Raw genomic sequence first — 27,477 nt, 5'->3', positions numbered from 1 at the left:
TTCCTTAGTGAAGCTGGAGTAGTCACCTCATGTACCTTTCACTTGGATGGTGTTGTGCCTCTCCAGGGTGGTGGCAGCACCTTATAGGATAATGTCTGTGAGTGCTGAATACTCAGAGCAAAAATTAAAGTGAGCATCACTTTGCAACATCTCTGTGGGCAGACTGTGAGCTAACGCTGCTTCCTTATCTCTTAGTAACAGGTAGATGTTCGTGTTATAGTTCTTTCTTTAGTAGATGGAAATAAGCCCATGCTTTTCAATTATGTCAAATTTTGAAGATAAATATTGAGTCTACACTGTTGGCTTTTTGTCTCCAGATTCTGGAAAAAAAAAAGTCTTTAATCTTCATACTCCCTTCAACACGCCATATCATCTCACTTGTGTCCTCTTACTTGCCAGCATTTCTCTTTGCTGGTGTGGATCTCTACTTTGTTTGGCCTTCCAGTTGGTATACTTAGTGGCACCAGTATTTACTCTTTAGAGTTTGTCAGTTGCCTTTCCAAGTAATCTTTTGCCAATAGGTTTTTTTTTTTTATTATGTTCTTTTTACATTGATTTTAGTAGCGTACAGTTAGTATTTGTCTCTATTTATGTTGTGCTGAGTTCTCTTCTGTGTTACTGTAGAATCTCCCTAGCGTCAGTTCTGTGTAGTGCCAGAATGGCTTGTAGAAATTGCAGAAAGCAAAGGCTTGTAACCCTGAAAGGGGAGCAGAATACTCGGGCGTTCTGTAAATGCAGTTGTCACTGTATTAAGTTGCCAGATTAAAGCAAGTTTCAACTGAACATTTGCAACTGATACTTTTCACACTTATAAACTAGCCAGCTATGGGAATGTGCTCTTGTGAAGACTACGTAAAATAACCATGACACTAGAATGAATATCAGTGCCAGATCTAAATAAAGGATGTATTGGGAAAAGCTGCAGTGGCTTTTGTAGAGTGAAGATACTTTTCATGAATTTGAATTTTCAGCAGAGCCGGTGAACACGTGAGGAAGGTGATGTCATGTCTTGAAATTTCAGAAGTTTTAAGCAAGATCCTGAGAACATTTCATGTATTAAAATTCAGGATAATAGGAGGTGAGATCCTGAGAACATTCACGTGTGTTAAAACTTAGGGTAATTGCAGGGAAGATTGTTTGAGGAAAGCAGAACAGGGAAGCAAAAAGTAGGAGTAAGAGTCCCATGAGAAACTCCTTCCCTGACAGGGAGAAGATGCAATCTGGAGATTTAACCGGCACAGCTGTTTCACAGAGGGTTGCAGAAGAAGCGATGAGCAAATTGCAGCTGGAAGTCATTGTGGATGTGTGTGTCATAGCCTACTGGGAAAAATGACCTCATCGGTTGGGCTACTGATGTAGTTGTGGTCTGTGGATCTGCACCTATGAAGAAAATTCACAAATGCATTGCTGACAGATGAAGAAGTATGTTCAGCGCTCAACAGCGCGCGGAAAAGGAAACTGTGTCTTTAGGAGTTTTTAGCAAAGAGACTAAAGAAGTTTTTGTATTATACATGTCTGTGATGCAACTCCATTCTGATTGCTGCAGGATTCTAGTCGCTGTATTTCAGAATGGATGTACCTAAGTCAAAAAGAGCTTAGAGGATGAGAAGAGCCCCAGTTTTACTTTAAATTTATTCTATGTGTATCAACACATGTTTTTTTTCCTTTTTGTCCTGCTGTGAAGGATTCCAGTTTTGGTTTCCTTTGTAAAGAGTGCTTTTCTCTTTGTTTGGGATTCTCTGGTTCTCAAGACTGAGACACTGGAATCATATTTCCCCTAGAGATCTTGGTTAATCATTTCAGTTTGAGGATCTGAGTTTTAACCGTCTTACTCTTTTTTTTTTTTTATACCTTCTACTGTTTAAGGCAGTAGAAAGCAGTGATTAGGTATTAACACCTTCTGAAGTAAAAATATTGATGTTAAAGCCAGTTATACAAGGGCAATATCTTCTCATTCCTTTTCCTCATTAAGTTGATTCACTGAATGAGATGAATCTGCTGAACATGTTTTCTTGTTTGTATCCTTATCATGGCAGGAACTAAATCTGTAATGCTTTGTCTGTTGGAAGCTGCTCTTAAAAGTCACTGGAGCGATTCCGTATCCATCTTGCCAGTTGCACCTTGTCCTTGTGATCTCTGAAGGTGTAGATGGGAGATGCTGCAGCTGTGAGCTAGTCAGTTCTTTTCTAGATATGGTGGCTTTACCAGTCTGTCACTTGTAGTAGCTGGACTGCCTTTACGGCTTAAAGTCTGTTCCATGTGTTAAGGTTTACACAGATGGAAGTGGAACTTCAGGCATTTGTTAGCCTCTTGAGTTCAAGAGGAGGATTCAGAAAGTGACTAAACAAACGTGTAAACACTTGAAAAACTTTGGATGTCTGAATTTTTACCCCGAAAAGTAGCTTAGGCAGAGACCTAAGCTGAGTTCTGTGGTTTTTCCTTGCACCTGAAGTTTATTCAAGATCATTGAGAGTCAGTAATTGAAGCTCATAGAAAACATACACAAATAAATGTGGTTTGAGTGTGTTTACAGCATGAGGAAAAGATCAGATTCAGCACTAACCACAGCAGCTAAGGCTACTTCAATAAAGAAAAAAAAATACATGTGGAAGAGAGAGGCAGCAGTGACTGTTTTATGTAATACTCTGTGTGTAAAGTAGTTTTACCAGGTGTGTAGGGACAGCCTGTGTGGCCAATTGCAGAACCCTATCCTGGCAAGCATGGTGAGTTGCCCATGTAGACAGAGTATGTGACCAGTAATTGTAATTTGATAGATCCATGGTATTGCCTGCTCTCTCATGCAGTCTAGGTAACTTTCTGAATATAATTGTAGCCATTACGTGGTGAAACAGTGAGAAATGCAGCTGGTGTATCTAAGGAGACTGTACTGAAGGGGAGACCATGACTTGCTCTCTTAGTGCTTAAATATACTCAAGAGGAGAGAGTCCTTGTCCCCAGAGTTGACTTTATATTTTGTTTAACGATGCAGAATTTGGTAGTCACACAACCTTCTATCTAGACATTTCCTCCTGGCTAGTTCTGGTGTTGCTCTGCTTGTCATGCATGATGTCACAAGGGACATTCTTAACTCTCACTCTTTTCCCCAAGCTTTGCTCAAACTGAGGTACCAAGGCAGCTTTCTGAGGATATTGGCAAGTTATTGCTGGTCCCTGAATTTTTGTGACATGCCTATTCTTACACATCCATTCAAGATATTAGAACATGATAGCTTGGCTCAAGATAGAAGGAACGCTCACAAGCCATCTGTTCAGCTTAGGAGCTCCACCCTTTACTTAATTTCCTTGAAAACGTGCTTCTTGGAAACCAAAGAAATCTATGAAAATCAAGATTCTTACATCTTTGGTTTTAAAAACTGAGAGATCTTCCAGGGTGAGAAAATGGTTGTGCTTTCCTCAGAGGTGTAAGTAGCCAGTGTTTTAAACGCAGCAACATAAAATTCACAAATCACTGGCTGAATTTAACATCTGAGGTATATCCATGTATCTGTACATACTTAACCTGTGTTGGATGGCAAATCCGTGTGCCAAAGCAGAACGTACCAATAGTATAACAACAGTAGCTTTCTTTTATTCAGGACTATTTTTGTGGGCAGAACTGAAGGATGTAAGCTAGCTATAGTTCTTCTATTAGGTTTTGTTAACGCATTTCTAACTGTTACACTGTTCTAAGGAATAATTTGTAGAAGACATCTACTCTGGCTAATTTATAAATCATGGAAAGTATTGGGATTTCTTGACTTCTTCAGCTCTAGATATTGCCTTTCCAGTTTTGGTATGGGTGTATGATTTTGTTGCTTTTTTCTTCAAGTCCCAAAAGTTACCACTCACAGGAAATAATCATAGAAATATTTATCTCTGCTAACTAACTGGGGGAATACTTAATCTCTATTAGGCAACTCATCCTCTGGTTTTCCTTTTTTCTTCAGGTTCATCTGGAAAAGATTAATGTAGTAATAAATGGAACAACACTTGATTATTGTAGATTTGGAGTTATATAGTGTAGATTTATTTGATGCTGTATTTTACTGATAAGTTCAAAGCTTTTGTGTGTTAAGCCCATGTGAACCAAATTAGGAAGACAGGAAAATGCCTGTAGTTGAATATTTGTACTTTACTGTTTACTGCTTCAATTTAGAAAGAGTATTTACAGCATACTAAAAATACGACTAAGGTAGAAATTGTATGAAATTATTTTATTTTTTTAAAAAATGGATTTCATTAAAAAAAAAATCAGAAAAAAGTATTCTGTAGCACTAGTAGTAAAATTTATTTTTTCCCCATATAAAGGCTCATTTATTTTTATAGCAATTTGATGACACATCTGCTTGCTTTATTCAGCTGAAAAGAAAATGTTGGTTCTTGGTGTTTTGTAAAATTGCTTTGTTAAATTATTTTCGAAATCGTTCAACTTTTAACAAATGACATTTGATACTAACATTGGAAAGCAATTTCAGCTAATTAAGTAGATCCTTCTGTAAACCATTGGAACATTAAGATGACAAACTGTTCATTCAGGATTATTTTAATTGGTACAATTATTGTAATTTTGTTGCAATTATGTGTTGAGCTAAAAGCTTTTGTCTAAATCATTTGAGGGGTTTTTTTTGTTAATATACATAAGTAAGAAGAAAAGGAGTAAAATAAAGACTGAAGATAAGCATTATCTGTCTACTTTTCCATTACAGTGTTTTAGACAAGTACCTATTAAATTATTCTGTTAAAAAGCATGTTATATATTTTTTTCTGCAAATTTCTAGCAATTTAAAATGAGCAAGATTGTTTGAAATGTAACTTTTCTGGAAGGTTATTATGTTAATTCCAGTTTTGACACTGTTTAAATACCTTTCAATAAAAAGAGTGAAATTAACTTTTGAGGGATTTGCAACTTGTGTAAAATCTATTGATGTATTAATTTAAGCAGTGTAGCTTTTTAGTGATTATAGAAATTAAAAGTGCCACATTCGTCTCTTCTGGTCATAATGTTCTCTGCAGGAATCTTTTGCCTAGGCCAGGTTCAATTAAATCACTTATTTTAAGGAGTCAATTAAGTATTCTTGGAGACCTCACAGTGAGACATTGCTTCTAAATACTTAATGTTCACTTTTTATTTTTCAGTTTCCTTTAATTGTATTTTACTTACAATGAAGGACATAGAAAGTTAGGTTTCTTATGCTAATAATGTCCCAGTGTTAATAGCTAGAATGCCAGTTGATGTCAGACTTTGGAGCGAGTCCAGGTGAGGGTCAGGAAGATGATCAGAGGGTTGGAGCACCTTCCCTGTGAGGACAGGCTGAGAATGTTGGGGCTCTTCAGCCTGGAGAAGAGAAGACTTCAGTGAGACCTTCTAGAGGTCTTCCAGTACGTGAAGAGGGACCCACAGGAAGACGGGGGTGGTACTTCTTGTAAGGGCATATAGGAACAGGACAAGGGGAAATGGCTTTAAACTGGAAGAGGGTAGATTTAGACTAGATACGAAGAAGAAATTCTTTGCCTGGAGAGGTTGTGGGTGTTTCTGTCTTGGAGGTGTTCAGGGCCAGGCTGGATGGGGCTTTGAGCAACCTGGTGTAGTGGGAGGAGTCCCTGTGTATAGCAGAGGAGTTGGGACCAGGTAATCTTAAAGGTCTGTACCAACCCAAACCATTCTGTGATTTCCCGAACTGTGTAGTGCATGAGGCAAGGCATGAAAGAGAAGGACAGAGATTACTAAAGGACAAGTATGAAGAGAGTTCTGTTGAAAAAATGCTGGGGAGGGAAAAGGACTAGAGCAAAAGCTAAACAGAACACTAGAGAAAGGAAGTTCTCTGAGTATTTTCTGCCTTTCTTCCTAGTTACCTTGGTAATGTAGACTAGTTAGTCTCATATCTATGAATTTTGTTCCAGATAAGCTGTAAAAAAGCTTTGCAAGTAATGTTTGGTGGCGTAAATACCGCACGCGGATTAATGATGTATTCTCATATTTTACTTGTGTGAGTGATCCTGTTGGACATCTAATTAGGAAGATATAATTACTTTTTTTGCTTGCAGCAGAGCGGTTTTGAGCAGTCTTAGATTCTTCACTGCTCTATTTTGCTGCTTTTCTATCTATTTAATAAGTATTTCTTTAAAAAAAGAAAAATTCTTTTTGCTTTCTCTAATTCAAATAGCACTGTAAAGCTGTAAATGAATCCAGACATTTTAAACTCTATTAACACTTTTTAATTAAAAAGAAAGTTGGCATAGGGACTATTCTGGAAAGTTAAATTAAAATCTGATCTGTGTAATATGGCTCAGTGGTAGAGCATGATACTGGGCATGGGAGATTAGAAGTTTAATAAATATCCATCTTCGAAGAAAATGCTTTTTCTTTCTTAAGTGATCAAAACCAGGAGACTCAGAAGAAGTGCTTTATCTACCGTTACTTGGCTTGGATAGTTGGTTTTGCAAAGAAAGCTTTCCTGAATACCTATGGTAATAGGAGTTTTTAAATAGCTATTGCATCTGTTCAGTGAAGTCTCTGTACTGCTTAATATGCACCAAGGGGGTTATAATTTTCTTCCTAGGTAGCAATGTCAAACTATTGCTTTCCCTTTTTGTCTTTATTAAAGTAAAACATTGATTTCCTCTGTTTTACTATTGAGTGTGTGATGACTTTTTATTTCTGACTTTATACAAGTTTGTATATGAGAAAATGTTCTTTTTAATGTCCGAGCTACCTGTTGCAGCCTGAAGAGTATTTCAGGCTCTATTGTTGATAGATTGATAGTACTATAAATTTTGCAGAGTGTTTTCAATACGAACTTTTAATGTGTAAGAAATACACCGTTGTGCCTGCAGACACTTGCTATTTTGACCAGGTGCAAGAAGAGTAGGATGCGCAACTGCAGAGCAAAGTATCAGGTCGCTGGTGTTGGTTTATTAGATAATAAAGAACAGGTATCTTACAACCAGGTCGTTAAGCACATATGTTTTGTCTTGCGTTTCAGAATGGCCCACATTTTCAAGGTTTTCCTTAGCATCAGACCTATAGGAAAAATGGCTTTGTATCATTTTAAAAGAGAAAATTATTTGATCAGTTTAAGTTACTGTTTTAAGTTTTGTCTTAAACTATATCAAAAGAAAAACTTAAAAGGCACATTATAAGTAAAACATGACTTGCCTTCTTGCTTACGCCTTCTGTTGCTCTAATTATTTCTTAATAGTTCTAATTAATTAGGTCAGTTGCTTTTTATGGTGTGCATACGTTAAATGACACTTACTTGCCTAGTTACTTGCTGCTATGAAACAGCTGAGGAAAATTATTTTACATGTTTGAAGATGAACTTGTTGAATGTCTTTGTTTTTGCTGTTGGGGGGGAGGCCTGGTAAGGGCGATGGGGATGACCTTCCAGATCTGAGCTGTGCACAGTGCCGCTTGGCTTGGTGGTGAAGGAGCACGTCCTATGGTGGTGACCTCTCCTACAGAAGGTGGTGGCAAATGTGCTATGCCACATAGAGCCTGATGGTTTAGCATCTGCCTTCAGCCTGTGCTGGTGATGCTCAGTGCTGCTGGACCATGGTGGTTATTTTCCAAGTTAGTCATGGAATTGCAGATTGAACAAAAATGAAGAGGTATGGAGCAAATTCAGAGTCTTTTGAATGGAATATTCAAGTGATTTACCAGTATGTATTTCAAATATTTTCTTGAGGAAATCATTATTGGACATTGTTGGAATACAACTTAATCCACTCTGAAGGCGGCTTTTAATGATAGCTGCTGGTGGTAAGGCCATCAGAGGCGAAGTAGAATGAATTTTTAAGCTTTTATCAATGTAATGTTCTGTTTTGGGCCCATATTTTTATATTGAAGTAATTTTTTCACAGAAACAAACACTCAGCAATACTGACGCTTTTTTTGATGTTTCTGATTTAAAAGAGTAATTTTTTTCCCCCTCAGGACTATCTAGCCCAGCAGTGAGAATACAGTGCTCACATAGAGCTTAATTCTTAGATCTGTGTACTTTTATTCTGGAAAAAGTAACTCTTGAAGTGCTTTACATGCTAACTTATTGTTTTGGTTTTTATCTAAGTACAGACGCATACCATTCTTGTGGCCCTTAGCCAAAAGATTATCATTTACATAAATATTTCTTTCAGAGGCGTAGTTTAAGGCATTGAGCTCAGGAGGTTAGAACAGAGACTTCAATCTGTACACCAGCAGTGGGCTACTGGCTTCTGAACAGACACTTTGTTCGTCATATTCAGAACACTGTTCACATTCATACTTAAGTAGAGCTGGCATTAAAATTCAGCTAATTTGTTTCATGTGATTCATCAGCTGTGTGTTTTATTTAAATCTATGTCACATTCTCTTTCAGCATTTTATTTTGTAGATTTAAGTGTTGAAATAGGCCACTCTTTTAACTCCTTGGGTCCTGACTTCAGTACTGACTTAATCTTCATTTTACTAGTTTTAAACTCTTGTCTGGAGTACTGAAAATAAATATGCATAACTGAAATGTATGTTAATATTGGTTTTTAAAATTTATGGTCTTTCATTTAAAAACATGTACATTTATGCATAGGGTTTTCCACTTTACTTCATATAAAACTAATGTAATAGCCAGATTTTCTTGCACAGTTGACATAATCAGATTCTGATGACTGGACAGATTTTACTTTGATAATGTCTATGGTCTTAATTTTTTCTGACTTTTGACCACTCACTCTTGATGTGAAGAACAAGGAGTAATTTGTAGGTGCATATAAAAGCACAGTATAGCAGAAGCACCCATTTGTTAGGTACACGGTCCATTTAGCTATTTTCTCTAATAATTGGTAAAATTAACAGGATTGACCTAATATTAATTTCAGTATAGCACAAGACAGTACTCCTCATTCCTCCATGAAACTCCTTTGTATGAGAGCTTACAATAAAAGCAACTACCACAGAAAAAAGCAGAAAACTGCCATTGCTTGCCAGCAGTCATAATGTGTCAACATTGACCATGTCTCACTGCTTTGTTGATGTCTTTTGTTTCTTTTTGTCTGTTGGTGTACTTGGTGTACTGGTGATGTTGGTGGCATCTTGTCTTAGAAGGTGAGTTAGTTGGAAGCAGACTCTTATTTACCATGAAATCTCACACAAGTGGGTTCTGATCAGTGTCTGTGAAGCCTGACTGTTCCTGTTGGAAGAAATATTGGTTTGAAAGTTGGGATTTTAACTGTGGAATTTCTAATTTGTGTATTAGAACTTGAACAAATATTTCAGGTTAATGCTGATGTATTAACTTGCTGTTGGTTTAGATTTGAAATTAGAGCTATAAATTCCCAATCTGATTTCAGTGAATAGCCATACTCTTATATTGTAGTTTGTTTGTAATTTATCCATTATTCTCTCTCCAGAATTTCAAAGAATATTCCTACAACTAAAGATGTTGAGCCACTGCTTGAAATTGATGGAGATATACGGAACTTTGAAGTATTTTTGTCTTCACGAACACCTGTTCTTGTAGCACGTGATGTAAGAACCTTTTTGCCATGTACTGTCAACTTGGATCCCAAACTACGAGAAATTATTGCAGGTAAGCATGTTTTCAAGTAAGTGGAAAATGATAATTGAGGTAGAGCTACTTTGCATATTGCTCAGGATACTGAGTTGTTCATCAGTTCAGACCTTCCCATCACCTGACCTGACTTCAGTAAAAAGTTGTTCAGTTTTACTCCATAGCTTTCTATACAGGCTAAATCATACTAGACTGAAGTAGTTCTACAGAATGGACAAAGTATTGTTAATGATTGATTCAAAGGTAGCTTTAGCAGTTGTGGGTAGAGAGTACATGTATCAGAATGATGTTTTATTCGTAGAGATGCAAATTTACTTCCAAGTAGATTTTTACAATTCTAGGTAGCATCAGTTCCTTTAGAACTGAAGCCAGTGAAATAGAGTGGAATGTCTCCAATCTGATTCATTCCCTGCTAGACACACGTGCAATTGGTACCTCAGTCATTTTTTTTAGTCTGTGTTAAAATGATATTTAAATTGCTATTAGGGCAACTATTGTTCATTGTCATTACTAGCTTGTAGCCTCAGAAAATGAATTCAGATTCAGGTATGTTCTTGACAGTAAATATTCTGAAGAGGACTGGTGTGACCTCTAATATGACAGAGGTTACTGTTTGATGTGGAGTAAGGCCAAGACATCTTAATATTTCTCCCTGTGTAAAGGTGCTAAATCTTTGAGGTAAACCTTATCTTTAAATTTAAAATGTGATCCTTACGAGTTTTTGGTCTGACAGTATCCTAAGTGGGAACTGAGCTGCTTGTGTTTTTTAGCATGCACCTATTGCCTCTTGTCCTGTCACTAGGCACCACTGAAAAGAGCCTGGCTCCATCCTCTCTACGCCCTCCCTCCAGGTATTGCTATACATTAGTGGGATACTCCTGAACCTCCTATCTTCCAGGCCCAGCAGCCCCAGCTCTCTCAGCCTCTCCTAACAGGAGGATCTTCTTAGCCCTCTGGTGGGCTCTCTCTACTGTCTCTACTCTTTGACTCTGAGAGGCCCAGAACTGGATACAGTGGGAAAACAAATCAAAACCTGTTCAGGTATCTCAGGCTCGATCTCATTCTCCTTCTGCCTTTGTTCTTCAGATGTTCGTGCTGCAAGAGATCAAATGAATATAGGAGGACTTCCTTATCCCACATTGCCTTTACATGAGGCACCTGGCAGAGCAGCGTCTCTGTTCAGTCAGCCTTCATCTGCCTGTTCTTCTACAACCTCTTTCAATGGACCTTTCAACAGTGGAGTTCTGTCACCCCAACCTCACAGCAGTTACTATAGTGGTATGACAGGACCTCAGCATCCGTTTTACAATCGGGTAAATAATGAAGAACCAATTCATATTCTTGTCATTTAATCTGATAGTGTTGCCTGTGATATCTATGAATTGTTTAAAAGACCCAGGCAAATTATATTTAGAAATGGAGCCTTGTCCAAAAGACAGTACATTTTACAGTAATGTTCACTCATGTAGTCTCACAGGAAAATGAGGTAAATTGCATTAGAATATTACACAAAGGGAAGAATGGTCAAACACTTTGAGATATGCTGCTTAGTTGTAGGGTATTGTAGGTACTCTGTACATGTATATACACATATTGCTTTTTAAATTGTAAGTTCTGCACACTTCTTCATATACTTGCCTACAGTCTTTAGAGAAGATCCTGGTTTTTTTTCTTGGTAAAGGAGGCAGACTGCAGAAACATTGGAGGAACTGCCCAGCAAGAATGTATCTAAACATGTCTCCCCTTTTATCTCTTTTTAAAGTTATTCTGGGATCTTTACTGTTAACCAGTGCTGCACCAGTTTAAAGAATTACCATAAACTGCGTAAAATTTTGAGTTATTTGTGGGCATCGGAAAATATAGTCCTAGACATGGCTCACTTGTAATTTGCGCTGCGTTACTATATAATGGGATTGAATCTAAACAGTGTAAGAGAAACTGTTGTTTTGAACATTGTTCTAAGTTGTTAAGGTATAAATAATTTGTAACTTCGTATTTTTGTGAGATATATTCAGTATTTTTAAACCTTATTTCTTCCTTTTTTTTTTTTTTTTCCTGCAATGTTATCAGGGAGAAAAAAGTATTCAGAAAGCAGATGCAAGTCATAGATTGTTCCTGTATGCAGTTTTAAGTAGTGAGGTATGATAGTAGGTTAAGGTTCAATCTAATAAGCTGGCAAAAAATTGAGTTATTACTTAATGCTCATCAACCAAGGCAAAAGAGAATATAATTAGCACAGAGCCTTCTATCTTTTCTAAAATTGTTCTTATATTGATGCTATATTGAGCATATATACTGTTTTGTTTAAAATAATTTTAAGACGTGTTCTTTGCCCAGTGCTGATAAATGCTTGTCTTATTAATCTTCCTGCTGATAACTGACTCACTTAATTCAAGTGAGCGTTTAATTGAAAGCCCTGGTTTTGGTCTGTTCCTGTACATGACAAGGTTTTAAGTATGTGGTAGCTTGCAATTGAAACTTAGATATTTAGATGTTTTTTACGGCTCTAATAATAAAAAAAGCATTTATTGGTGAGCCGTTAGCTGTTTTTACAAGTATTTCATTTGTTCATTTTTATTAAGTGCATACATAGACTTCCAGGCGTGATCATTTTTCCTTCTTAAGACTCAAGTGTTTTTATTTTGGCCTTTCTCTAAGGAATTTTATACTGCTTTTCTAAGGTATAAAACACTGCATACTGAGATAAATAGCGAGAACCTCACAATAGTAGAAAGGTTTTCTGAGAGCATTTTCAGTCACGTTTTGCTTCTGGAAGAATGGTGTTTAATAAAAGAACCCTGACAGATGAGTAGGCTCTCCTCAGTATCTGAGGGAGGTCTTGGATACCTGGATGACACAGCGCAGCGGGGTCAAATGCTGCTCTGGAGATGTCTGAATTTTATGGCAAACTGTTCTTAAGTTCTTTGGGTGGATACGTTGCCTTCTTCTGACCAGATAATGGTTCCTGTCCTGTTGTTCGTAAGTGATCATTTTTTTCTTAAGGAAAAAACAAAACAAACCTTTTAGCTTTTATGTAAGGCTCTTGTTGCTTTTATTCAGAAAATACTGCTCTTATGTTCTGTATGTTGCTGCTTTGTTGCTTCAGATGTTCCCATGTAATGCTCTTGAACTTCCAGCCACATAATCTCTTCATTTTTGGTTTAAAGCTTCATTCTCCTTGTGTACTGCTGTGCTACAGTCCACTTCAGCAGCTTCTCGACTTGGCACTTTTGGTCTCAGTTTTGGACAGCAATAGAGAGCTAACAGTTTACCCCTGTCTGGTTGGTGTCAAGTTCAGCTTCCCTAAATTGCTGCTGTCATGGAGCTCATGTTTCTAATGGAGAAGATCAGAGCAGTAGACATGTCTAAGTTAACTGAGCGAGAACTAGAAACGATGGCATGTAAGGATTTTATTTTATTATTTACATCAGTATATCAGCAAATTCTTTGATACCTGGGCTGTGCAGACAGCTTTTTTAAATCATAAGCAAACTTGGAGAACAGCTCTGCACTGGTTTATGCCCAGTATGTATTTATACTGATCTCCTGTTTTCACGATACCTGTGTTACCATACTTTGAGAGCTGAGACTGCAGAGTTTAAATTTGATATTGGAGAATTAATTCCACAGGTGGGAAGCATTGGAGTAGCTGAAGCAGGCATGAGGCATAATTAGAAATTGTGAAAAAATTGTGGTATAATTGCCTTATTGGACAAATTTTTTCATTGCTTAGTAGTTTGATGACTCGCAACCGAAAAACAGGTGCTCACTTTGTTTCAGAGGGTAGCCTGCAGTGAGAGCCAGGCATGTGAATGTGGTATCATAATTAAGCATCTCATGCTTGTGGGTTTTCCACGTGGTTTAAGCTGCTAGTGGAAAACGGAAGTATTTAATTATTTGAGAAATAAACTTTTTTTTGAGAAGAGTTTTATTTCCACCACATACTGTAGAGCTTGTGCCTCATGGCAGTGGATTTTCTGAATTGTCCTGTACTAACCAGTGCGTATGAGGCAAAGCCAAAGCATTGGTCCTCCTGCCTATTTGGCCAACTCAAGTTGAAAACCACAGAATAAACAGCTCCCACATTCTGAGTAATGATAACAGTGCACACTGTGCCATCTTCATATGTTGGAAGAGCATGTGAACTTGTTGTGGTTTTTGTGTCTGCTCAGACTGCCTGTTGTAGCCAAGAATAGGGAATCAGATGTATTTCTTCGTAATTAGTCAGAGTTGGTGCATATGCCATCATAGTTGATGTACACATGAATTAAGTTTTCATTTCTCCATTCATTGACTGCTGCTTCCGAATGCAGAATGCTTTTTTTGTTAGTTTTGATTTGTTTTTGTCCTTACAGATAAATCCAAAGTGGAATATTTCCATGAGTTTTATTCCTCTCTCATAGATTGGCCATCGAGTTGTAACAAGGTTTTAGTCTACACTAAATTTGGTGCAGTGGACTATTTAAAGTCTTGTCATGTGCAGGAACATAAACCAAGTAGTATGTTTTGTTTGATAAATAGCAGGGTAGTACAGTTTATAAGTGTGGCGTATAAAAATGCCAGTATGTTTTTGGGTTGTTTGGTTTTTGTTGTTAATATTTTTCTTTTTGAAGAACCCAGTAAATAATTGAATGTAAAGAGTTCTGTAACTCTCATTTTCACGAAGCGTGAGGACTGTTGGTTTTCCATTACATTGCCTTAAAAGGGAAGGAAACAAAGAAAAGGAAACGAAGGTCTTTACTTCCCAACCTAATTCAGATTCATAGATAGGTCAAAACCAAATTTGAATGGAACTGGAAAAACCTTTCTTAAGTACGTTACTAGTTGTAAGTTTGTGATTCTCTAATGTACACACATGCACACATTTCAGTCGCATGCCAGTGGGTACCACGTGGGTTCCAGGAAATATGTTCATGCAGCTGATTTTAGCACTTGAAGGACTGGAGCATATGGAGTACTTTGTTCCAAATGGAGTAATTTGTGACTTTGAGATCCCTGTATCTCTTAGAAGTGACTTTATTAACAGTTGCTTATTAATATCACTTTTGCTTTTGTACAACTGTTTTGGGTACTGTGAAGTGTTTTGCATTTTACTGAAATTCTCATTATGAGATCAGCAGCTCTGAGATCAATGAAAAATAATAGAAGTGTGAAACCTTATCACGTTTTCAAAGCAACTGTTAGTGTGTAACTCCTGTGAGCACCCTAACTCTGTTCCTCCTGCAAGCCATGCTGAGGCACCTGCTGGCTTTGGGGTGAACAGTGTGGGGAGGGAGGGTCAGTTGTTGAGGGGTTTTGAAGAACACGCTCCAGAGCTTTTGATTGAATTCTGCTAAATGCAAAAAGAACACTGTTAATTATTGCTCTTTTCACTTTAGTAAACTCAACTACGGAATATGTTTTGTTGAAATAAGTTTTATTTTGTTATTACATTTTGATTTGTGTAATTGTTTGTCCCTTTTTTTTTTTTTTTTGTTACATTTATTTTTTTTTCCATAGCCATTCTTTGCCCCATGTCTTTACATGCCAAGGTATTACCCTGGCAGTTCTCATCTCATCTCACGTCCACTAAAAACGAGTTTGTCCAGAGATCAGAGCAATGGCCTAGTAAGTATTTTGAAGGTTAATTCACATACTAACCTACACAATAAGTACGGTGGATAATGTAAATGAAAATTGCTAATGGTAATGTAGTATTAGACAAGTAAAAGCTCTATTTTATAAATAGTTTAAGCAAAGGTGCTATTGATATGTAACATGAAATGTATTTTGTTTTAACTTTAGAAGCTACTTATAGTTGAAAACAAATTTTAACATCCAGGTATCAAGATTGGAGGAGTTTTACCTGTAATGTTGGCAGAAAAACACATCAGTGAATGTGCCAACTGTGCTGCAGTAGATAAATTGATACAGTACAGTGTGTTATAAGAAGAAGAGAATGCTAGTGATAAATTTATATTCAAATTCATAGTAAAACAAATTCTATGGCATCTGGAGATAACTTTACATCTCTTAATGTTGTGAAGTTTTCTACAAGCTGGAAGGACAAAGAAAGAACTTAAAAGCAATGTTTTAAATATTCAAGTGAAACAAAATACATTTTGTCTTAAGCGTGCATTAGTTATAGCTTGGTTTTGTAAGTATATGTAATTCAACTTTATTTAGCCATTGAAAAGGAAGAACGAACAGACTTTTCTGGCTTCCTATAGAATAATTCCTATTAAGAATATTTATTTTACTGACAGATGGCTGTTTAAATGGAGTTAAGAACTAAAGAAAGCTTAAAAAAAAACCATAAAACAGAGGCAATAAAAGCCTTACTTGTCAACGCTTTAATTCTAGGACATTGATACACTGAACAAAGCTATCAAAAGGTTTTAAAGTCTTTTCTTTAATCACAAACAGAAAGCAAATAAGTTTCTGTCGAGTTATGTATTATTATGAGATCATTCTCATTCATTATTTGCTTCATATTTTCTGTTTAGCCCTTGATCATTTTACCCAAACCATAATATTTTGTTGTTGCTAGGATGTTATCAAGGAGGATGCTGATGAGGGGCTTTCTTCACCCACAGACCCCTCAATGGTAAATGAGTAGTCATGTGGTGTGGAAATTTTAGCATCTCATTGCTTTTTCAGCAGTAATGAGTCTGCATTAATCGTAACTGCAGTTCACTAACACTGCATCGGTGGCTTTGGTGGGCATATAGAGTAGCTGAAAACTAATGTAGTTTGTGAATGAATTTAAGAGCTAATATTTCACTTAAGATATAGATTTATTTTTTTTTTCCCTGTAGTTTTTCCCTTGCCTTTCTCAGTAGCTGTTGTGCATATTGTGGTAGCTAAGCAGTGTGGAGAATGATAGGTGGTCATTTGTGGCTTAGATTTTAGAGCGAAGTAACTTTTGTGTTTCCTGCTTTAGTCAGCTCTCACCTGATCCCTCCTTCTTTAGCTGGTGGCATAGAGCCATTGCAGTTAACGTGGTACGAAGCAGAGTCCCATGGGAATAAAATAACAGGCTGTAGGTTAATGCTTGAATCAGAACACTAACACTGATATCTTCTGTGACTTGATCTTTGTTTTAGACTCAGTAATTGCACAGAGATGACTTCTTTATAGGTATCTGTTTTGATTCTAACTGGGAATAAGTGAAAAGTCATGTGGAGATATTACCACCAAAGAGGTGATGCAGTTATAACCATTTTCTTAAGTATTGCTGCCGTTGTTGCTGTTGGCAACACTGAAAAGTTAAAGCTGCAGTTAATGGTTGCAAAAATAAAAAATCTGATATTGTGCAATGGAAAAAAGAAAGAAAGAACCCACAAACACACAGATTCCAGAACTACTGTGTTTAACTGCACATAAACTTCATTTATCAATTGTGAAAATGCAATGGAGAATTTACCCTAAAGTTCCATTTCCCAAGTCATCTTCTACCCTGAGTGAAGGGATGACTTAGGGGTAAATTTCTCTTGTAGTATAATTTGGGAGATGCCGATGTCTTCTCTGTATTTGATTTCTGATCTGAGTGTCTTGTTGTCCTCCCAGTCCTTTGCAGCTTGTCAGTGTGTTGTGAGAAAACAGTAGAAGTGTGTGTGCATTTGTGAGCGTAAGAAGGGAACGTGGGAATGAGGAGGGGAAACTCATCTCAGGGTGAAGGAGCTCATCAGCTCCAGGAGCAGACCTGGATCTGGTTGTTCCTCTACTTGTTACCCTCAGTGTGTATCATAAGCAGATAGGCTGCAGGTTCAAACCATTGAAAATAATTGGGAAATTTACAGGATTTGATTGCTGTAGGTTAGAAAATATAAGAGTTACAACGTAGAAATGAAGCTTTGATGTAATGATAATAAAGGATTGCATTATATACATTTTTCAGAGTGTGAAACTCAGTAATACAGAGTATGAGATTATATGCTTTTTCTGAGGTTTACCCTATTGTTGTCACACACAGAATCACAGAATGACCCGGGTTGGAAGGGACCTCAAGGATCATGTAGTTCCAACCCCCCTGCCTGGCAGGGCCACCAAACATACACCTTTACTAGATCAGGTTGCCCAGGGCCCCGTCCAACCTGGTCTTGAACACCTCCAAGGACGGGGCATCTACAACCTCCCTGGGCAGCCTGTTCCAGGACCTCACCACTCTCCTAGTAAAGAAATGTAAAATGTTGAATTTTTGGAAATCTGGGTAGTTTCCAGTAATGTTGTTAATGTGTGGTATTCTGTGTGCCTGGCAGGTTGCCTCACCAGGGTTTTCTCTATTCTGAAAACACTTATTTTTGCATTCTGCTTTGAAATTTCAGTGGAAGTGAACAGTGCTTAAGGTATAATGCTTGTTGAAGACATTGCAACTGTCCATAGATAATAGTTACAGTAATTCCGTCCAGCTACTAGGTTGCTCTCAATTGGTGGATCACTACGGCCACGTAAATGATAAAGTTTTAAAGTTCAGGACTACCTGATAAGACTGAATGTGGACAAGTCTATGCATTCCAGGGTCCTGAATGAACTGGCTGATGCAGTTGTTGAGGTACTCAGGGAGCAGCTACTCCCTTTGCCCAGGGAGGTGGTGGAGTCACTGGCCCTGGGGGTATTCAAGGAAAGACTGGATGTTGTGTTCAGGGACATGGTTTAGTGGGAGCTATTGGTAATAGGTGAATGGCTGGACTGGATGATCTTTTAGATCTTTTCCAACTTTGGTGATTCTATGATTCTGTGATACTCTCCATCATATTTGAATAGTCGTGACTGTCAGATGAAGTCTGTGGTGACTGCAACATCACTCCTGTTTTTAAGAAGGGTAGAAAGGAGCACCTGGGGAGCTACAGGCCAGTGAGCTTCACATCTGTGCCTGGGAAGATCATGGAGCAGATCCTCATATAAGCTACATTAAAGCACTTAGAGACAGCCAGCAGAGCTTTCACCAAGGGCAGATTGTGCCTGACAGTCTGGTGGCATTCTTCAATGTAGTGATGGCATCAGTGGACAAAGGAAGGGCAACTGATGTCTTGTACTTGTGCTAGATTTTGATATGGTCCCACACAACATTCTTATCTCTAAATCAGAGAAAGATGGATTTCAACAGTGGGCTTATTTGTTGGGTAAGGAATTACATGCTTAGAAACAAGGCTTCAAAACTGTTTGAGGTACAGGGCTGATGTAGTGGGACATTGAAATGACAGGAGAATGCATCTAAAGCTAAATTATTGGTTAGAAATATAATGTCGAACTTCAGGGCAAGCAAAGTGCAGCAAGCGTTGTGCTGTTGTACAAGTGCAAATCGAAGCAGTGTTTTATTAGGAAAATAGTATTCATGTAGCACATACTAACACTGTATTATGAAAGTGTATCTTGAAAGTTTCAGCACCTTATGAAAATATCTCAGTACAGTGCTTTTCTGTCTTAATGTTGTTTCCTATGTTTACTTGTGAGCATGTCATCTCTATATACAATCTTTTCGATGTCTCTTTAAGCTGTTGTTTCTTTTTGTTCTGTTCTGTCCTTTCCTCAAAGCTGTGTAAGTCTGGGTTAAGCAGACCAAGACAGGTACAGCCACTTTCTGTGAATTATCATTCACTTTTTAGAGTCATTTCTGAAGCTATCATGCTGGCGCTTCATGCTGGGCTGTCTGTAAACTAATGCTCATTACTAGCCTTGAGGTTTGTTTTGACAAGCTGCTTTTAGCTTCTGCATGGCAAATACTTCTCAGACTAATGTTCTTTAAGCATCTTTAACAAAACCACTAAGGCTGAAAAATATGTCAGTTTAAGTACAGTTTTAATTCACTTACATGATGGCAATATCCTTAAAGCTATTGCATTTCTTCAGAGAGTGCTTTTTATAAAGAATGTTTTGGAATTAATGTGCATCTATTTCCAGCAGTTCACACTTCAACAAAAATAGTCTAAATATTAGATTGCTTTGCTGTATTTTTGAATACACAGAAGGAACTTCCTAAACTAACTCTTCCTGCTTGCAGAAAGTATGACTTGTTCGTGATTGTTAACTAAATATTTTGATCTGGAGGAGAGTTGTTAACTTAGAAGTGTCTTAAAAACTTCATTGATTTGTAGCTATTGATAGATACTGTATTTAATGGATTGAGAGAACAAAGGCAGTTGCTTGCACACGTTGCCTGGGGATCATTCACTGTAGCAGTACCGCCATGTGATTTTGGCTGTAACTGTGTTTTAATTGATCTAACTGCTTTTCGGAAAGAAAGTTTCGAGTTAATTCACTGACTACCTTTATTGATGTAATATAACTCATATCGATAGCAAATAGTGTGCTTATGGGAAAATAGTAGACAAAAATCTTTGCCAGTCTGAAGGAAAAATGGAAGTGGTTTTGGTGGTTGGTTTACGTTCTTATCTTGATGGGGATTTTAGCTGTGCTAAAAATGAGGCTAGATTGAGATCTGAATTCATGCCTTGTCAGGTGCCTTAACTGGTCGGCATTGCAAGCACCTAAGTAGGAAGACATTGTAGAGCCTGAAAAGTAACTGTCTTGTCCCTGGTTGGAATACCAAATCACCATGATAGGTGCCTGCATCGTAGTGAAGGTGTAATGCTTAATTTTATATAGTAATTTAGGTAAGCTGCCTACCCCACAAGTGGGAGTATCTTTAGTCTTTAATGTCCAGTTGACTTCAAATATTGAAATATGAATGTTTAAAAGAAATGAACTTGAGCTTCAACCCTGTTTTCATCCAGATGACCTAACCATAAGGCTTAGGATCCCTACCACACCTCCCTTAGTGTTTTCAAATGAAGTTGATGGATGGATTGATTGATTATTTTAAGGCCATTTCAAACATATTTGGCTGAGAACTGTGGAGGAATTACAGATTGAGATTCAAAGTTAGATGCTCCTGAGTAGCTTAGGTAGGAAGGTTGCTTACCTCCTCAGATTAGGATATCTCCAATAAAAGTGAGTTTGAGATAACTGAGGTTAAGGTCGATGAGAATAGTTTAAGGATTGCTGCCTTATAGCTGAATAAATGTTTCAGTACTTATCAAATATTCTTTCTGACAATTTAGGTGTGGTTAGCATCATTATATAATATTGAATTTTATAGGTAATTATCTTTGAATATATTAACTTAATATCAGTTCTTCTGTGAGATTAAATAACTGTAACATACGTGTGTATGTATATTATATATGCATATAAGGCTTTTTCTAGTCCCTGTGTGTATGCATATACGAGGGTCTTTTACGCATCAAAGCGCTTTGCACTTTGTCCTATGCAAAGCAGGCTTCCATCCAGGAAGAACACATTATTTTGTGTACAGATGCATTTGTTCTGCTTTTCCACACTTGCTTGGAAATGTCCAGAAGCTGGCAGGAATTATCAGGGTGACTTGTTAGGGATCTGAGATATGAGTAATTTCTACCCGAATCTTGCCAAAGCTCCAGATACATGAAACATCCTTACAGAATCCTGGAGGGCAGCAGCAATACTGCCCTGTATTTCTGTGCTGTGATGACTGTATATAAGCACCCTGACTGATTTTGTGGGGAAAAAAAATGGAGAAATAGTGATAAAAGTACCCAGTGAATCCAAGTAACTGAGGAGCTGTGCTTCAGGGCATCTTTGTCTTATGCTAAACCAGGAGTCCTTTCAGACAGGAAAATCTTAAGTTGTGTCTGGGATACTTGGAAAAATAAATAAATAACCAGCAAAAACTGAACTAACTGCTAAAATTACTGGGAAACTTGGAATAAAGCTGCATTTGAATTTGATTAACACTTACTTCCTAGTCCTGGTTTATATGTTGTTTTTCTTAAATAATGTATTTAGGAGAGTTATTTTTCATGCTGGCAGGACTCAAGATGCTGTGTTTTTTTTCTCATGTAAATACTACAATAAATGTTTCTCGGGATGTCGACATTCTGATATCAGTTACAAATGCCTGTGCATTCTTATTCTCATTTCTTAATTTTCTTTGGCTTGTTGCAGTGCATATTGTGACATTGTGGGTGTACCGAGTTTTTGAACAAATCTTTTATGGGCACCTTCTTGCTTCTTACAGGGAGGAGGAGGAGCAGGTGCAGGACCAACCACAGGAGTTTCACATGTCTCTCTGAGCTCAATGAGTGTGGAAGCTGTATGTGAGAAGCTAAAGCAAATAGATGGATTGGACCAGAGTATGCTGCCTCAGTACTCTGCAATTATAAGAAAGGTATCAGCTGAATTTCATTAGTGTGTTCAGTACCTAACCATGGACACAGACATGTAAGAGGAAATATTTAGCTGACACTTGCGGAGGTGTTTACTGTAACACCTTGAGTATCAGAACATCTTAATTTCCATACGTGCTGAGTTTGAAGATCGTTTTTAAGACAAGCGTGTATTTCACAGAGAAAAGGCTCTCTTCAAAACAGAAACAAAATGAAGAGACTGAAAAACGTACATGTTGATGAGACTGGTTATTTAGAGGAAAGAAGCAATAAAAATGATTTTTAAATTGTCGTATGTAGATAAATAGTATTGTAAATGGGTTATAAATCCAGGTAGCAGCTTTTTCTTTTCCCTGAAAAACTGGCACATCTCTTTTGTTGTAGATGAATGATGAGTACATTTTCTGTTACTGGCTCAGTATTAGGAAAATATTTTCATTATTTCATGATGGAAAGGAATCATCTACATTTCAACAATCATCAATAAATATTCATCTTTTAAAAGAGTTTTTATTATGTAGGACTGGACTACATAATAGTGGTCCCCATCAGTACTTCCAGTTTTACCTTTCTGGTCTGTTACTTTTCCACCATGGATGTTGTGTCAGTAATTGACATGATTTAGTTTTACTGTTTTAGGCAAATATAAATGGCCGCGTCTTGGCTCAGTGCAACACCGATGAACTGAAAAAAGAAATGAATATGAATTTTGGTGACTGGCACCTGTTCAGGAGCACGGTAAGACCCCCTCTTCAGAATTCCGGGACATCGTAAACTAGTCTTTTCTGTTGTTAACCAGATTATCTTTTTCTCTCACACTGATAAAACACCTCTTATCTTATATTTACCATCTTAAAGCATGTGTGCGTTTATTATTTTGTTATTTCATCATCTTATCTTGAATGTACACAACCAAGTGCTGATTGCTTATGGCTTTGTGTCTTTGGTGATTGGGAACTTCAAGATTTTCCCCTCTTTTTGTAAGAACTGTTTTTCATGTCTGGGTTTCCTTTTCACTTTTGAAATTTGGCTTCATGCATGGCACACAATTGCCAGAGAACCGTTTTAAATGGAATTTAAGTTAAAGATCCAGTCAATGAGATAAAGGGGCAGTAATTTAATTGACACACTTGAATTCAATGCAGCATTCTCATGTGCTTTTAAGCATTTATAGATACCCAATTTTCCTTCTTGCACTGTGAGTGTAAATGTCAGCTTTATAGTAAGGGATATGCATCACAGAGAACTGCATTTTCTGTTAAGTTTTTTTGTGTACTACCTTTTTTCTTCCTGAAAATTAGGTGCATCTCTGAACTGATAAATCAGTCTTCAAAACACTAGGAATTACAAGACAGGTTGACTGAAGCTGTGAAAGTGAATGCTTGTCCTTGCTTTTAGAACTGTGTTTATCACTTTGTTTTACAAGACTATATTCCAAGTGTTTTGTGTCATATGAGTTCATGTAAGGGCCTGCAGAAAGTAATTTTGTAAATACAAGAAAACTTCTTAATATTAAAATGCCATTTGCTGTAAAGACAGTAAATGTACTTGGTTTGTAAACTGGTCTTTCTTTGTATTTTTCTGTGATCACAATCAGAGCCAGCTACACTTTTACAGCTGAGTTACACACTCCTATATGAAATGAAATTGTTCTTTATCAATTTTGAGATATATTTTTGACTATGTAATTAACTTTGTGTTCTCTCTCTCTCTTTTTCTTTTTCTTTTCACCTCTGTGTGTGTTAAGATACTTGAAATGAGAAATTCAGAAAATCAGGCTGTTCAGGAAGATCCTCGAGGAGCAGCTGAACACGTCACCTCTGCAGTTTCTCATAGTGAACTTGCTCGCCGTCCTGGGCATAGCACTGAGTTGCCTCACACTGAGCTTACAGGTCTTTCTGGTCAAGCTCCCTATACACTTAACTTCAGCTTTGAAGAACTCAACACAATTGGTCTTGATGAAGCTCCTCCACGCCATAGTAACTTAAGTTGGCAGGTATTTAATAGCCAGATGTATTCTACATGCATATCAATATTATCTAGGGCTTTTTATATTCTTGGGTATGAATGGGTCAAGAAGTAAAACAAATAGTTCATATAACTGTTATCTCTCTCTTTTTTCTTTCTTTTTTTTTTCCCAGTCACAAACTCGCAGAACACCAAGCCTTTCAAGTCTTAACTCTCAAGACTCGAGTATTGAAATATCAAAGCTCACTGACAAGGTACAAGCAGAATATAGAGATGCATACAGAGAATATATTGCTCAGATGTCACAATTAGAAGGAGGTGCCAGTTCCACTACTGTAAGTGGAAGGTCTTCCCCTCACAGCTCAAGTGCTTTCTGTATGGGTCAGAGTACATCGGGGGGATCCTTGCATTCCAGTGCAGAACAAGAGAAAGTAAAAGATGGTGAGCAGAAACAAGATGATGGAAGAAAGTCCTTCCTGCTGAAGAGGAATGATGTTATTGATTATAGTACTTCAGGTGTTTCTACTAACGATGCATCTCCTTTGGATCCAATTACTGAAGAAGATGAAAAATCTGATCAGTCCGGTTCCAAGCTTCTACTGGGAAAGAAATCATCAGAAAGAACAAGTATTTTCCAGGCTGCGGATTTAAAGCTTAAGGGAGTTACTCTCCGGTATCAGAAACTTCCAAGTGATGAAGATGAGTCAGGAACTGAAGAGTCAGATAACACTCCGCTTCTTAAGGAAGGTAAAGATAAGAAAACAGACGGAAAAGCAGACAAACAACCCAAGTCTCCAGAACATGGATCTGAACCTATTAGAACCTTCATCAAAGCCAAGGAGTACTTGACAGATGCGCTTTTGGATAAAAAAGATTCTTCTGACTCTGGTGTAAGATCTAATGAAAGTTCTCCCAATCACTCTCTCCATAACGAAGGAACAGATGATTCGCAGCTTGAAAAGGCAAATCTCATTGAGCTTGAAGATGACAGTAATAGCGGAAAGAGAGGAATTCCACACAGCCTTAGTGGCCTTCAAGATCCAGCCATTGTTCGCATGTCAATTTGCTCAGAAGATAAGAAGAGCCCATCAGAAAGCAGCCTGATAGCAAGTAGCCCAGAAGAAAACTGGCCAGCCTGCCAGAAGGTCTATAATCTAAATAGAACCCCCAGTACAGTAACCCTGAATAATAACAGCGCTCCAAACAATCGAGCTAATCAAAATTTTGAAGAGATACAAGGTATGAGAGATCCATCTCAGATCATCCTGAACCCGAGTTCAGGTGCCAATTCAACTGCCGTTCAGAATGAGAACCTGAAAAGTGTTGCTCACAAGCGGAGCCAGCGTTCCAGTTACACACGGCTTTCAAAAGATTCATCAGAGCTCCACACTGTCACTGCCTCAGATGGGGCTGGTTTTGGAGAAGAAAGAGAGAGTATCCTTTAAAGAAATGAGATTCAAACAGAATGCCCACGTGTTGTAGCTTGCTTGGAATTTTTTGTCAGTGTGTGGTTACATTAAGCGATGTAGTTTAAGTTTTCAGTTCTGTACTTAGAAAATTTAGATTATTTTCATTCATTTTCTTGAAGAAGTAATCTTTAAACAAATTATTTCAGACCTTCCCTACAAATTAAACTAATGCTTGTCAGCCTGGAAAAACAGTTCCCTAAGATGCTGTGCAAGTGTTTGGTCAGAGACATACATTGCAGAAGTGCATACACTTTAATCATTAAAATGTGATTTTATTTTTCTGTTGGGTTATGTAATACTTATCCCTCCAGAACATTCCATTTTAGTCTTACATACTTACATACTTAAAATTAAGACCGCACATCTTTGCCATTTAACATGAGTTGCCAGAAGATGGAATCTCACAGCCTGTGACATCCACATTAAACTTTACAATAAGTAGTAGAATAAGGTGTGCGACATTTGTTGAAATGAAACATGTTGAAATGTTGAGTGTTAAGGTACCTGTTTGGCTGTGTGTACGCTTTTGTTCGCTGTATGTTCAGTAATTGCAGTTGAATTTGTGAAGTTTGGGTAGAGTGGTGATAAGGTTTTTAAGGAACATTGTCTTGATGTGTTGTTGGAATTGGCAGTAATTTATAAGAAAAATGCCTCCCCATTGACTTAGCGAGTCAGTTATTTATTATAGGTACGTCATTTTGTAGTTTCTGGTCTAAGTAGATGCAAACACCTAAGCTATGTTAAAATATTACAAGGATAAAGTGTAAACGTGATATCTGAACGTAAGGAGTATCTGTTGCTGTGCATGATATTTCCTTGGTACAGTGTTTATCATTTCGTTCCAGAAAGAAAAACGAGTAGTGTTTGCCATTTTTAAGGTAATATGTACTTTATGAAATTTAGTCAGGGCTGTGTGGCAGCTTCTTTATTTCTGAAGTACGGTATTTAAAAGTTTTGATGTCATCCAAGTACCTGCTTGTTATTGTAGTAAATACCTGTAACGGTCCAGTGAAATCTGCATGATTACAAGGGAAGAACTGTTCAAATTAAACTCTGGTAGTTCAAAGAGAATAAAAAAATAAATCGTCCTTCTGGATTTGTGTCCAAATTTATATTTACTGTCGTGTTTTGTTTCTTCACATGTTAAAAACAGCATGAGCATGTTGTTTCAATTAAAATACATCACAGATTTAAATAAAGGGTGCATTAAAACAGTATTGATATTAATACATAATAATTTTCACATCTCATACAATTTTGAAATCTTTTCATCCCTAAAAGTTTTCTAAGTCTTCATAAAATACTGGAATTGGGAAGAAACAGGGAATTTAGTGAAAACGCTTCAGTGTTTCCAAATTATATTAATATATCAGTGTGATTGCTTACCATCACCGAAAAGCAATCGTTAGGAGCAAAATATCTCTGTACGATTGTACAGGGCTTAATTTTCATTCTGAGCTATCTCAAGTAATGTCACAATAAATAGACAAGTAATAGGAGATTCCAATAGAGGACTATGCAGTTATTGGTATTATGAATGACCAAATAGGTATGTGGAAGTGATTTTGGGTCTGTGTGAACTCTGCCCGGCGTTGGATGGACAGTGGTTCAATCCCACCTCTTACCTCCTTTAACTGCATTATACCTGCATTTTATATAATCAGATCTATTCATGAGCTTATTATCTAATAGCTTCCTTGGAGATCCTAGAACTAGCGGAATGTAAATGCTTTGTAGGTGATTCAAGGGCAGTCAGCTACAAGAGCCTTTTGTTAATGGGATGCTAAGTATGATTGGTACTTAGAACCTTCTGACTTAAAAATGAATAGACAGAGTTAATTGTTCTCCTTTCAAGTATCTCTGCAATTTATTTATTTTTTTTTATATACAGGTATAAGCAAGCAGAAGAAAGAGTAGGGAGAGAGGCAAAGAGAGGCAGAAGGCAGAAATGGAATTCTTGAACTACAGCATAGTAGTAAGAAGTACATTACTATTTAGGTTTAATTAATTTGTTACATGGAGGTTGTGAAAGAATAGCATTTGCAAGAATTAAAAATAAACTGCAGTTTCATTGCTGAAACTTATTTCTGTACCACAGTTCCTATGGTTACTAGTTGCTTAGTTTGTTGCACAATTATTGGAATTAAGGGACCATAAACAATTTCTACTGTTGAAATATTAAGTGCTGGCTGTGGGACTTGGGGAGATCACAGAGCCCAAGAATTCCACAGAGAATGAAGATAAATGAAGAAAAAGACAACTTCAAGCTTATTTCTGGTTCTCAGCACTTGCCAGAACTCTTGTAATGATAGAG

At 37.3% G+C, this 27,477-nt stretch overlaps 1 protein-coding gene across 9 annotated transcripts in view; it reads left to right on the top strand.

Annotated features, from left to right (window-relative positions):
• The window catches only part of KIDINS220 (kinase D interacting substrate 220), a 50,039-nt gene extending 23,788 nt beyond the window's left edge, over positions 1-26,251 (top strand). The window contains exons 23-32 of one of the 9 annotated variants that reach the window (XM_085542162.1): positions 9,381-9,559; positions 10,628-10,854; positions 11,612-11,680; positions 15,041-15,148; positions 16,071-16,127; positions 19,058-19,090; positions 21,579-21,728; positions 22,366-22,464; positions 23,474-23,722; positions 23,868-26,251. In XM_085542162.1, coding sequence (XP_085398288.1) covers positions 9,381-9,559; positions 10,628-10,854; positions 11,612-11,680; positions 15,041-15,148; positions 16,071-16,127; positions 19,058-19,090; positions 21,579-21,728; positions 22,366-22,464; positions 23,474-23,722; positions 23,868-25,139 — 2,443 coding nt within the window. In that variant the 3' untranslated portion in view covers positions 25,140-26,251. Of the gene's footprint in view, positions 1-3,946; positions 4,301-9,380; positions 9,560-10,627; positions 10,855-11,611; positions 11,681-15,040; positions 15,149-16,070; positions 16,128-19,057; positions 19,091-21,578; positions 21,729-22,365; positions 22,465-23,473; positions 23,723-23,867 lie in introns of those variants that run through there. The other 8 variants (XM_085542164.1, XM_085542163.1, XM_085542166.1 and 5 more) reach the window with 8 other exon arrangements.
• The last annotated feature ends 1,226 nt before the right edge of the window (positions 26,252-27,477 follow it).

Source organism: Coturnix japonica, chromosome 3 (genome assembly GCF_054131305.1).
Source record: "Coturnix japonica strain WE chromosome 3, WE-NBRP24, whole genome shotgun sequence".
Classification (NCBI taxonomy): domain Eukaryota; kingdom Metazoa; phylum Chordata; class Aves; order Galliformes; family Phasianidae; genus Coturnix; species Coturnix japonica.
Note: the sequence above shows the minus strand (reverse complement) of the source record. Positions and strands in the feature narration are given on the sequence as shown.